Below are 14,060 nucleotides of genomic sequence, written 5' to 3' on the forward strand. Positions count from 1 at the left end.
CTGGCATTTCCTGGGGGCTCCTGCATCACTGACAGCCCCACCAGGCCACCCACTCCTGGCAGGGTGCAATTTTAGGTCATGGCCAGGACCCAAAGACTCCTGACCATCCCCTGCAACTTCTCCCTTACCTCCAGATGATACCAGCCACTTTGCAGCCAGGCAATGTTGTTGCCTGGCCTTCCAGCAGCAAAATGCCTTGTTTATATGGGCAGCCCTGAATCTAAAATGGCTGCCCTCGTCAGGCACCTGCCGGCTGCTGCCTTCTGGCCCTTAAAGCGGCAGACACAAACCATGCTCTGCCACACTGGTATACATTAGTACATAAAGTGCGGGACGTTATTATGACAGTGACTGGTATTTCAGAGGCTGAAGACGTACCATGTGCGGCTCTAAGGTTTTATACATTTGGGAGAAAGGTAGGTAGTATACTGAGATGAGCTAAGCTTCTCTTGGACATTTCTACCATGTTGACCTTGTGGCCAGTAAGGAAAGGATGGAAGAGCAAGTTCTAAGAGCTCTAAATGCACATTCCCAGTAATGAGAATAGTATTCTCTTGAGATAAAAAGTTGGGAGCAAATTATGAGAGTAACCAAGAACCTGTAGGGGCTATAGACCCAGGGAGTGTTTTAAAAAACTGTAAATGTGGCTTTGAATCTCCTACCTTTTGGATGCCAGTTTTTTAAAGTAGAATGATCTTTTAAAGGGTTTCCTTTTTATTTCACCAATACACATTTACGGCCATAACTCTGTAAAAAAACCTGTTTTCTGATGTTTAAAAAAATCCTATTTTAAAACCTATGTTTGGGAATCACTTGATGACATTTTTATTTGCATTATTGATTTGGAAGTGGAGTATGTTTATCTTAACATTTGTCAAGGATGCTTTTTCCCCCCACAAGAATCTAAGCATTTTCTGTCATTTCATAGCTTGAAAACAAATTGCCAACGAACTCCAAACTTGATTAACTGTGCTGTTACCATTAGGACCCTGTGTGTCTTCGTATCTGAAACGTTGACCCATGCGTCATAACTTCTTGAGTATGTTGCCTGTTTGCATGTGTTCTGTAAAGTACAATGTACATTTACGAGTCGGGTACATAAACATAACTGTATTTCAACATAATTAGGATCAACACTAAAAATCTTTAAGGAATTTCCTTAGAAGAAAAGGAAGTTTGGAAACATTACCTCCCAAGTCTCAGGTTGCTGGAATTTGTCTTAAAAACACCTTGTATCTAACATTACTTTTAAGCAAAGTTTCGAGAAACATCACTGTCCTGCCATCAGATCAGTGTATTGTTACAATGATCTGTTTTGAATGGTTGTCAGTTCTAAAGTCTTTAACATATTGAGGTGTCATTTTTGTCCCCTTACTTCTCCTGGTGAGACTGCTTTACACAGCTAACGTCTCACTGGAGTCACTCTGATTTGATTACTCAAAGAAGTCTACACAAGTGGATAATAGAAGTGTAGCTATCCCTCCCCCTTGCCGCTCCTCTCTCTTTGTCTCTTTTAGTTAAGGAAGGGGAGGGAAAAACCACCACATTTCTATTTTGGCACCTGATATCTACCAGGCAACTACGATAAACTCTGAGGCTTATCACAACCGTGGACGGTCTCTAGGCACCGAAGGGTTATTTTACAGTAACTTTATATAATAGAGCTTAGAAAGGGAGAGTTTAAGTTCATAAGCATAAACAGGAAAACCTTACATCACAGCACAGTGTGTGGTGGGGGAGGAGTCTCTGTCTGTCTCTGCACTGCACTCCCAGCTCTTTGTAGTCATGAATTGACTGCAGAAGCTAAGCAACAGAAGCAGAGTGCTGTCTACTCTGCTGGGAAAGTGTGAGAGGATTGTAAAAGCTAGTTGCTTCAAAGCAGGATCCACCATGCTCCGTCCATGTAGAGAAGAGGAAACTGAGAATGAAATTGTTTTGGAAAGTTAAAATGGTAACTAGAGCTTCCTTATTTCTCTACAGACTTTCTAGCTAGAGAATCCCTGTACCGTAGCTGGGCTGTATTCTTTTTTGAGTGAATCCGGCAAGCCTGAACCATATTTGCGTGCAGCTTTTCTGTGCTCCTGCTGTCTTCTGAGCGCCACTTTGAAAGTCTTTCTCATCGTTATGCTTCATTACCTCTGATGAGTGTTACTGCTATGAAAATGTTTATCTACAAAAGTATTGGACTTTGTGTGTGTATCTGATGTGGGGGCAGTGGAGGAAAGGATTTGGGAGAGGGAGCGGAAGTTAACTGAAACCTTTTAGATTAATTCAGGATTTCTTTTCTGGCTCAGCTATGATAGCTTGGTTTTTTTTGTTTTTATTTATTTGGGATTGGGGGGAGGGCTTAGTTTGAGGAATGTAAAATGGAGAATCATTTTATTAAGTGTTTTAATTAAAGTTTGAGTCTCTTCTTTTGCTTTCTAATATTTATAACTTTAAGACTTCAACCTATAAAGTTTTGTAGCTGAATATTAATCCCCCACCCACCAGCGCTTTAGATCTCTCACGTCAAGAGAAGTAAAGAATGACTGTACTTTAAATACTTATAAGTTTCAAAGTTATTCAAGAGTTTTTAAAAGCACAGCTCCTTCCATACATGAAAAACCAAGGAGATTAATTGCTTTAAAAGGGGGGAGGGGAAAGTTCACTAATCAAGACCAAACTATTTCTCTGAGAAAAGACTTTATAAAACTATTTCAAATATGTGCAAGTCTAGGAAAAATAACTGAATGGAAAGTCAGGGTATCCTGATACCACAGGAAAGGACAGCTTGCCAAGAATATCTCAACCTACTGTTAGTGTCCATCGAGAAGTGCCTTGTATTGCTCTGATTGTTATATTTACTTTGTACAGCCTATCTTCTGCTCTGAGCACTGCATTAAGCAGTGTAGCAGCTGGAATAGATTGTGGTTAGCAGAGGAAGGGGGAGAAATACCATTTTTATCCTTTTCTCTTTCTTTTTTCCCTTCTATGGCAGAGCTCTATTCAGGACTGGGGTGAAGAGGTAGAGGAAGGAGCTGTTTACAATGTCACCCTCAAAAGAGTGCAGATTCAACAGGCTGCCAATAAAGGAGCAAGATGGCTAGGGGTGAGTAAAACCGGTACAGTGGCACCTTGAAAGATTGCTTGTGGACTTTGGAGCTCTGGCCCAGTGAGCTGAATTCCAAAGCAACAGTTATGCTATTAACTTTTAGCAAAGGCTGGTTTTAGCATTAAAAAATAACTTCGGAATCTGCACTGCCTGACCCAGGTTTATGGCTCAACTCTTGGTCTTCTGAAAGATGCATAAAACTGGGTTTTGATCATTTGAGGCCATGGGTTTCATGGCACTTACTGCAAGACTTGTGATTTTTAAGCCAAAGTCTAATTCTGAAAACTGTTCTGTATCAGAAGCATAACAACCAGGGTCTACGTTCTGGGTAGCAGAGCAGGGGTGGCAGCAGGACCTAGTTGCAGCAGCTGGACTGGTAACTACCACACCACAGCTGCCATTCTTGCATCTCCTCTAGGTGGAATGGATTGTTTCACTTCAAAGATAGGTTTGCTTCAGGGGGGCCCGAAAACAAGCCCTGTATGTATGGTCTAATTCTGTAAGTGGCTGGAGGACTCTGAACTATCAGCTGAGGATTTGGCCAAATGAAATCAAACGGAATAAATCCACTGAAGTCAATGAAACTATGGCAGTTTATACAACTTGAAGATCTGACGTATATTTTTTGTATGTGTACATTTTTTCAGGATGGAGGGTACGAAATAAATGGTGGGTCTGATTTATTTATATGTTTGGATAACATCTTACCTCCATGTAAGGTCAATAATTTAGAGACTCTCACCTTGAGATTTAAATCAAAAAGAGTTCTTGTCAAAGTACCACAACATAAAGCAATATGCAGCCAGGCTGAAAACAGAGTCAGGATAGATAAGCAAACTTTGTCCTGCACAAAGATAATGCTCAGAATTTCCCCTTTCCATATTTCCAAGAAGTACACAGAGTCCTAAGCAGAACAGATTATTTCAAATCTGCTTCCGTGATGAGTGGCAGATTTCCCATCTCTGCCTCCTGTTTTTAGCAGGGTAAGGGAAAAATGTTTGCGAAATTTGCAGGAGATCAACAGTACATTCATATGGTGGTTTTGCCAGAGGTCAGAACCATTCTGAGTGACCCTGTCTTATAAATGTGATTCAAAAAAATTCAAAACCTTTCACATTTTAGTGGTGATGACTATTAAACAGTCTCTTTTGACATTAAATCCGGGTGGGAGATCTCAGTCCTCTTAATGGACTCTTGCCCATATTACAGGGATCTCTTTCACAATTGGCATTAGGTGGTATATTTCTTCTGGGTTTTAGCTAGAGTCCAAGTACTGTAAGGTGTGCAAAGTGAGCTATCCTTTTATTGTTATATCTCATCCCACCAGGTCAAAACTGAAGCATATTTGTGGGAAGAGAGACTGTATGCCAGAAGTCTGCACCAGTTTTGTGTATAAATGGATGACTACAGTCTCTTGGGCTTACAAACTGGCATCTTTCATGTGCATTAATCACTCGTGTCAGTTTTAAAATAACCAAAAATTGTAACTTTCTTTTCCCCCTTAAGAACTTTGAAACCTACATTATTTTAAACTCTTTTGGTGCATGGGAACTGATCCTGTTTTAGTTATTGATTTCAGTGTGTTTCCATGGTCAATAAACAGCCTTAATTCAGAGCATTATTTATTAATATGCATCCCATCAGCAATTCTGTCTTACAAAGCAGAGCTGGTTTTTACAGTTGTCAGAGGGTTTTTTCTGAACTTCTAAATTAGGAGCTGATGTGTTTCATTACCTGGATATTATAACCTTCCAGTGCTCTGTAGTTCCTAATGCTATATAAAATCAGTTACCACCAGTAGTCAGTGAGTTTCCCAGTGTTGTGTTGTCTTTCTTTCTAAAGTTAACATAAGTCTTGCTTGGGTTGCAGATTCAGGGTTAAATTGAAGGCAGTGGGAGTAAGACATACATGTCCAACAGGCTTTGTAACAAATACACTAATTCTTTTTGACTGTATATTTTCCTAAAAAATAGGAAGTGTTAAGTATCTAGGTTACTTCCAGTGTGCACATCCTTCATGGGTCCCCATAGCCCTTAATCTTGTAGTTTACAGTTTCAGCAAAAGTTTTCTTTTGACTTGAAAGCCCTGTTTTATTGTGTTTGGTTTTTAAATATCCTGTGCAGCATCCATAAGTTTTCATAAAAGTGAAGATTTGACCCAGTGACCCCAAAGCGGGTGCTCTCAGTGATGCTACATGTGTAAATGCTTTGTAATTCTTTCAGATGAAGGATAGTAGGTATCAACGTAAATTTATATACTATGTCTGACATAACTCCATGTATTTCATACTGAAAATTTCATATGAATCGTATTAAAGGAAGAGTAAAAATCCTGCTTATTTCAAACATGATAGATTTCTACACTTACCACACAGTGGGCACGTCTACGCAAGACACTACTGTACAGTCATTACTATGCATTTATTTAGTACTTGTACAAATTGCTGATTTGAGTACTTGTTTAAACAAGTACTAAATAAATGCGCAGTAATATGAGTTACTGTGCAGTAGTACCATCAAATGCCTTTTTTGTGATGCTAGTATGCATCATGTTTTTTTGTCATTCAAAGCTACTGCGCAGTAGAATTGGGCTACTGCGCAGTCAGCATCTTGTGTAGACATGCCTAGTAGTACTGTGTTGACAAGCCTGAACTTTTGGGCAAATGTCTGCTTATTGTAAGTGTGCAACCATCAACAGAGTGAGTCCATAAATTAATTTAGTCCATTCTAGCCATGTCTACATGAGATACTGTGCAGGAGCTTATGACTACTGTGGAGTAGCATTTCAGGAAGCATGATGTGATGCTACTGCACAGCAGTCAGAAACTACTGCGCAGTTAGCGTCATGAAACAGCTGACTTCTTGGCCTTATAAAAGCAAAGGTTTGCCAAAATGCTTGAAACATAAACCTTTTTGAAAATAGGAGGCTTGTACATTAGCATCAAACTCCTTAGTTTTTTTAGCCATAGACCATACGTAGTAAAGTATCCTTCATACAAGGATATGAAGAGATATCATGTGAACCTTCCCAAGATTATAAGTTTTATCTATCAGATTTTGTTTTAGATGCTACTATGATGTCTTTTACTTTTTAAATTATTGATATTATTATAGCACTTCAGTGCTGTAGTCATGTACCATGAAACCACTGTGATAGACACTGGACAAACACAAACATATAGTCCTGATCAAAAAGAGCTTACAATTTAAGCATAAGACAAGAGACAACAGATGGATGCGGACATTCTGCAGAGCACAAGGCAACAATGAGACAGTACTGGTCAGCATGATAGGCAGTAGTCTCAGCCAGCAGGAACCTAACTAAAAAACTATTTTCAAGAGTTTTTTGGACATAGCAAAGGAAAGATTTTGAAGAGGACCTTGAAGCGGGTAGTGGTGGTCCTTCTGTGAATGTTTATGGAGAGTTTTCCCAAGCTAGAGGAGGCAAATGGAGAGAGGTACAAAGATGCTCATTTGAAAATTTAAGACGTGGGTGACTGAGGCTGCCATCGTGAGCCAGTTGGAGGTCAGAATCAATGTGAGAAATGATAGGCAGGGTGGGGATATGCACAAAGGGTGTTGAAATTGAAATACAAGTAGCTTATCTTTGGTATGACACAGGGTGAGAGGTACAGTAAAAGCATAGAGTAGGAGAATGAGATATGAAGTGGCATCCTAAATGGATGCAAGTAGGGAAAAATGGTACTTATCGAGGCCAGATAAAAAGGCATTGTAGTAATTAGGATACAAGATTATGAAAACTTGATTTTGAGTTTCACCTGTGTGGATGGATAGGAAAAGACGTATCTTACAATCTTTTGGCAATAGAAATCTTGGCAATATCTACAGTTTGTACTAGATGTGAGGATCAAGCAAGAGGACTGAGTCAAGATACTCCCCAGGCCTGAATGATAGCATGGATGATGAAGGTATCCATGGTGTTCATAGTGATTAAGAAAGGCAAGTAATGTGAAATGCTTTGGAATTGGAAATTAAGAAGGGTTGTCTTATTTGGAGTGGATGGCTGTCCACAAGGAGACATTGAAAGGTCAGGATTTTTTGTTCTGATGGAAATTTTTTGTTCTGATGGATCGGGAGTAGAGAAATAGATCTGTGAGTCATCATCTTAGACGTGATAGTTGAATTTGAGTTTGTGGGTGCAGCTACCAAGAGAAAAGCATGAGAAAAGAGAAGAGGATCAGGGGCAGATTTGGGAGGTAGAAAAAAGCAGAAGAAAGGATTATGGAAACCAAGTAAAGGCATGATTTCCAGAAGAACAGTGCAGTGCTACATACAGTTGATGTATCAAGGAAGATGAGGATGGCTTGCTGGTTTTGAGCTTTAGCTAAGAAGGGGTTGTAAGAGACTGTGTGGTGGAAACAGTTTCAGTGAACGGCAGTAGATGGTGGTAGCTTGATTGGAGGACATTTAAAATGAAATTAGTGGAGATGAATTCCAGGCAGTTATTGTAACCAGCATGTCCAGTGAGCTGAAATGAAATGAAAAAGCCAAGGAGGTGGGATACTAGCTGGAGAGACAAGTGAGGTCAAGAATGGGATTGAGATGGGAAGAACCAAAGATATTCATAGGTGTGATAGTTGACAGTCTTTTTCATCCAGCGACTGAACCAACAAGAGATGATGCTACCTGAAGCTTGCTTTTAGGAAGTACTGAGGACATTATAGGAAATGACCTTGATTCAAGTGATCATACGTTGATTCTATTTAATTTAAATGGAAGGACAGACAAAAATAGGACTGTACCAAAGAGTTTTGTTTTTAAAAGGTAAAATGATAAGCTAGGAGAAATTTTAGGTGAAGTCAGTTGAAATTAGAAGCTCAGTTGGTGGAATGTAGAGAAAACTTGGAATTTCTTTGTGTAAGAAGTAAAAAACCCCCCACAAACTACCTGGTACTTGTATCTGTAATGAAGAGGAAGAAGTTATAGAAAAGGCCCCATATTAACCCGCTGAAGAAGGATATTAGGGGTAAGGTGAGAAGCTACAAAAAATGGAAAAAAATATACTATCCATCAAAGGGAGCTATGGTTTGAAGGTCAGGAAGTGTAGGGATAGAGTGGGTATTGCCTGCAGTTGACCTTGTAAAGGAAATCAAAACCAATAGTAAAAACTTTTTAAAGAGAAAAATTGTGGCTGCTATGTAGTAAAAGAGGAATAGAAATTATAGGTAATTTACATATGGCCCCAAATTGTAAGTGAATGTTTTGCTACAATTTTTAATAAAAAAGATGAAATAAGAAAGCTGTGCTATTGTGCTAATGCACAGTAGAACTAGTTTACCGTGCATTAGTATCACTTAGAAGGCCTATGCTGGTGCTGCTGTGCAGTAGCACCAATTACTGAGCATTTAGTTAGTACCTGGATTTGGTGCATTAATGCATGTGTAGATGTGCCCACTGAGAGACTAAAAACAGATTTCCGGTATGAGATGGGATCTTATCAGATAAAAACAGAAGAGAGGGAGAAATATATGGTCACATTAGCCGACTGCAGCATGACTGGGCCAACAGTGTTATGGGGCTGTGAAAAAGGCAAATGTAGTTCCTTGGTATATGAAGCAAGGTATTTGCAGGAGAAACTGTAAGTATTAACACTGTTATAGAAAGTCCTGGTGGGATCTCATTGGAAATAATATATACAACTCTGGTCACCCATGCTCCAGAGAGATGAAATTAAATGGGAACAAGTGTAGAGAAAGATAGCAGGGAGAATGGAGAACCTGATATATGAGAAACTAAAAGAGCATGGTTTGTGTAGCCTAACAATATGGAAGCTGAGAGGAGTTCTAATTGTTTTCCATATATACATCAAGGGATAAAACCGAGGGTTGAGAAGAGAGCTATTTAAGATATGGGACAGTGTTGGCACAAGAATAAATGAGAATAACTTCCCTATTAATGCATTTAAGATGGGAATTATATGAATGTTTTTAACTGTCAGTGCAGTGAAGTTCTGGAACATCCTTCATATTGAATTAGTGGCGGCAAATACCTAAAAAGCTTGATCATTTAAAAAAAAATTATATAAGTGGTTGCCCATAATAGCAGGGGATTGTGCTGGCCAAAACAAGGACCAAGTAGGTCACTTCTAGTTCTATTATTCCTAAGCCAAATGAAGACACAATGTCAATGAAATGTGCAACTAAGAAGTTAGGTGAATTATCAACATTATTATGAGAGTATTTGAGAATAGGGGGATAGAGAGAGAGAGTGAAACAATGATTAGAAACAGAAACAAGACCTGGCAGGGGGCCAGGTGCAGAGACCATCTTAAACAAAAGGATTCAATTTCTGTGAGAGCCAGGAATTGAAGAAATTGTTGTGTTCCAGTTTAGAACAGTGGTTTTGGACTGGTTAGGCAAACATGATAACCGCTGCATTTCAAAATGAGGTGTGAAGATGCTGTAGATGTCTCAGATATTTTAAAATATGGGTAAGGTATTCCAGAGACAGCAAGAGCAGAGCAAGTGTAAAGGTAGATGGGTATGGGTGTGAGACTAGGAATGCTAGCCAGAAAGAGCAGGGGATGGCCAGAAAGGATGTGCAACATGGATAAGGCGGGAGGGCAGAACAGAATTGGGCATATACCACTAAAGATGAGGAGGAGGTAGTTGAGGAGAGTGTGGATATGGATATTTGGGCTCTGCTAGTGGGAAGAGTGAGGAAGAGAAGCAAGTGGGTTGTGAGGGTAATGAGGATGGGGAAATGGACCAGTAGAGGAAAGAGAAGAGGAAGGAGGAGGGAAAAGATGCTGTGATGTAGAAGAAAGGTGCAGTGAGAGACAGGTGAGATTGGCAAATAGATAACATTTCTTTTTAAAAAAACAGTTTAAAAATTCTATGAAAATACATTTGCATGTGCTTCTTCATAAGTATTTAGGGTGATGTTCTTTTCCCTTCCTGGTCATGTAAGTGCCCAGCTTTGGTTATCTACATGCTATTTCTATCTTAATGCCAAAAATGCCACTAGAACACAGGTAGGAATTTTGGATGCCTGTACATGAACGCAGAGACTGCTTTGATGTGCTGTAATTACAGCACATCAGAGTAGACTTGACTAATCCAGTCTACTGGAGCATGGTAATTACCATGCTCCAGCAGCCTCCCATGTATCAGTGTCCCTGCACTTAAAAATGGCAGCAGGGGCACTTGAACTAAAGTTTGTAAAACTAATTTAGCAAGCTTTAGTTCAAGCACCTCTGCCACCATATTTAAGCATGGGGATACTGATGCACAAGATGCTTTAGTGCTTTAATTAAAGCGTCCCCGTCCCCCGCCCCCCGAGCATGTGTAAAAGTGACCTTTATTCCTGGCTGCCTAGTCATCTGGTAGATACGTAGTGGTGTCTAAGGCCCAAAAACGTTATTGACCAAAACCCATGACTAGCAGGACTTAGACTCAAGAACAGATGAGAGATGTCTATCATCTTTTTCTACCCTGTAGCTAAATGGCTAAGGTACTTACCTTGGATTGATAGAGGACCTGGGTTCTAGGCCCTCTTCCCACCCAGAGGGAACCTCAGTTTGGGTCTCTCTGATTTCTTAGTGCAGCACTAGAATGATCATGCCATAGGTGTGCCATTATCCAAACCCTTATTTAGTGTTCCTTAGGAAGCTGGACTGCTACTCCTTGCCTTTAATACAGTTTTTGGAAAAAATGGATTGAGGGCAGGACAGAAGGGAAGTTTCTTCTGCAGTGGGGGCATGGGCTTAAGCTCCTGTCTCCAGCCCAGCATGGTCTTCACTGAGCCATACATCTTCTGCTCTCACTTATTCTCCAGACCTTCTGGGCTTACTTATCTCTATCTTATGGCTGCCCAGGGGCCTGGCTTCAAAAGGAGCACTGGAGACAGTCTTGGATAATATCTGACCTGTGGCATGGTGGTTAGTTGGCTGTTAGATACAGGTTCAAAACTTCTCTGGGTGTGGGTGTCCTAGAGCCCTGGTCCTCTGCCTTACCAGGTGGGTGCCTTAGCTAGTAGGGGCAAAGATACAATTGTGCTCTTCCCACTCACTTTGTTTTCACTGCACATTCCCAGTCTACATATGTGCACCATTTTTATGTGCACAGGCTTTTCTGCCTGCTGTGACCAGGAATAGGTTTCCTACTTGTGCATAAGCAGCATTTTTGGCACTTATATAACAAGAAATGCCATGTAGATGTTCAAATCTGGACACTTAGATGACCAGAAAAGGAATAAAATAGCACCTCTAATTTGTTTTGTTTCATCCTGCCATGGAAGGAGCAAGACAGCTGGGCATTGGCATTCAAAGAAGGATACCTTCAGGCAGGAGCAGCTACAACACTTTGTCGTGGTCTTCCAGGGAGTGAGGAAGAATGGGGTCAGATACTGCCCTGGAATGGAAGTATCTTGCTTTGGGTGTGCAGCCTGGTGTGGCAAACACTCCCAGGTACTTGTAGGAGAGATTAGTCATGTGAAGCTCTTTGCCTGCACCTTGCTAAGCTTTGTGACAACCATGGAGTCATGTTTTTTGATTTCTTGGTGGGTGGCGGACCCTAGTATACTTAGTGTACTCTTAACAGATCATTTTTGCATGTTATGATGGTAGGAAGTTCTGTACACTTGACCATTGAGATTGAGTGCAATGTCCCATTCTGTAGAATTCAGCTTGTTTTACAACATTTATTTTCAAAATGCAAGGTTTAGAGATATAGCTCTTTCTTTCTTCCTTTTTTCCCCCTGTTCTTTCTTTTTTTCCTGGCCATGGCTTTTTTGGCCAGAAGGCTCATTTTTACAGGTGTTTTTATTTCAAGTCAGTGCGTCTCAAGGCCTCTTTGATATTGTTGGATTATGTATGCGGTTGAATGTACTTTTTGATCATAGCCTAAACATGAAATGAAGATTACTTATAGTGGGAGGGTAATTTAATTACAGGCCTAGACACTTTCAGTTTTGTGTTGGTTTTGAACAGTTTTGGAGCATCATATTTACCAAATACTGTCAGTGACAAACATATCATTTCTGAGAAGCTTGTGTTTCCTTTCACGCATAAAAATGCTGGATATGACAGTGTGCTTAATTGGAACAGTAACGTTTTGTTTCAGGTGCAGCTCTGTCCATTTGTGCCCATTAACCCCCTCTTTGGTGCCTTTAAAACCATCTTGAAAGGTAAGTCTGAATTTTTATCTTGCCAGCCTCTGCCTTTGAGGGGTGGATTAACATTTAAATGATGTTTGAAGTCATCCAACTTTAGGAACACCCAGAGCTTCATTTCTCCTGAGCACAGGCTCCTTCTGAGCCCATCCTTATCCTCTGATAGGCTCTTCCAGGCAGTTCCAAGATTTCCTTTCATCTTCTACCCACTCTAAAGTCTGGGATTTTCTTGTTGAGAGCAGCTTCCTAGCCCACCCAGCAGGCCAGGGCTTAGCACAGTAAACCATGCACTGCTTCGCTGCATGCTGTTTTGTCCCTGGCTTATTACTTGCTGCATCTGGGTCACTTCTGAGTGAGCCAGAATCATTGGTATCAGATTCCTGCAGTCTGTCTCTGCTGCCCAGTTGAAGGCAGAAGCTGGAGGGTGTAGTTCTGATGGTGATTTGGCAAAACTGACAAAATAGTTCCCATGGAGCTGACAGGCAGTATCCCAATGGAAATCAAGCTAGATTCCAGCCTATAGTGAGAGAAATAGTTTCCCGACTTCTGGTCCAAATAGGCATGTTGAGAATGGAAAAGAAAGGAGTAGGAGGGATTGGGGCCCTTTGATTGATTTTCTTTTTTAATTGAAAAGTTTTAGTCTGAAAAGTTTTAGTCTGAAAAGTTTTAATCTGAAAAGTGAAGTTAAGAAAGATAATCAGAAGGACTGGAGCTCCGGTTGGTGCCCTCGGGATGCTTTGTTATCCTCTGAAAATAAACTGCTTCTGTGGGACTGAAGTTGAGTTCTTTCCACCAGATTTTCAAGTTGGGTGTGTGATGGCAGGCACTCAGGGTGTCTTTACATATGCTCTGGGATGGAGGTGGGGGCGCTTTAATTACATTGACTCCAAGAACTGCTCTAATTAAAGCGTCTTCAGTGTCACACATGTTCAAAGTCCTGCACTTCAAAATGGTGGTGGTGGCGGGAGCACTTTAACTAAAGCTCGTCTGATCAGCTTTAATTAAAGCACCCCGTTGCCATTTTGAAGTGCAGGGACAGTGAATACACGTGATGTGGAGGCTGTTGGAGTGTGATAATTAGCTCGTTCTAGCAGACTCCATTGAGTCTGCTTCTGCATGTGCTAATTAGCACGTGTTGGAGCAAATGTCCAGCATGTGTGTAAGTGTCCCTAAATCCATATTTGGGGGATCTAAACAGATATAAATGTTCAGAGGTAGTGGGCTCCTTTAGATTATTTTGAAGTCATTAGAAGCTGGGATTGCTCAGAACATCTACAGATTAGATTGCAGAGTAAGGTGCCTAAATCTAGATTTATGTGCCCAACTTTAGGCATCCAGGTTTGAAAATTTGGCCATTTCATTTATATATTACATTAACTTGTCTATGTAAGGAAGAGTCCATTATATTTTTCCACTGCTGCCAATTGAATCCATTGTGAACCCTAACTTTGTGGTGTAACCCTAAGTTAGATCAGCTAACTGCCAGTAGTAGTTTAGATACCATGTAATGTAAACATGTTCAGAGAATGTCTAATTGGTCTTCTGATGATCAGCCTATGCTAGATCTCCAAACGTAGCTATTATGGTTGGTAGAGCTTAACCACTGTTTTCAATAGAGGGAAACATTTGCAATATTTTTCTCATCCAGAAAGTCTAACATTCTTTAGCATTGAAATGAGAAGCAAAGTTGCCAACCTTGTTGCCAGCATGGTAACCAAGCAGCAGCATCATGGCATGGTATCAGCATGGTCAGATCCTGCAGACTCCAGACTAACCAGGGTTGGCAGGGATTGGAGAAGTGACTCATAGTCTAATTAATATTTTGGGCTAGGGGC

The 14,060-nt window shown here is 40.6% G+C and overlaps 1 protein-coding gene across 3 annotated transcripts in view; it reads left to right on the plus strand.

The window, feature by feature from the left end:
* Positions 1-1,705: 1,705 nt before the first annotated feature.
* RGL1 (ral guanine nucleotide dissociation stimulator like 1) overlaps positions 1,706-14,060 on the plus strand; it is a 102,187-nt gene continuing 89,832 nt past the window's right edge. Inside the window, exons 1-2 of one of the 3 annotated variants that reach the window (XM_090048236.1) lie at positions 1,706-1,951; positions 2,981-3,091. In XM_090048236.1, the coding sequence (XP_089904362.1) occupies positions 1,925-1,951; positions 2,981-3,091 (138 nt within the window). In that variant the 5' untranslated portion in view covers positions 1,706-1,924. The remainder of the gene's footprint in view (positions 1,952-2,980; positions 3,092-14,060) is intronic. The other 2 variants (XM_090048235.1, XM_090048234.1) reach the window with 2 other exon arrangements.

The sequence above is a fragment of the Crocodylus siamensis genome, chromosome 5 (assembly GCF_052110815.1).
Source record: "Crocodylus siamensis isolate JL-2025a chromosome 5, ASM5211081v1, whole genome shotgun sequence".
Lineage (NCBI taxonomy): Eukaryota > Metazoa > Chordata > Crocodylia > Crocodylidae > Crocodylus > Crocodylus siamensis.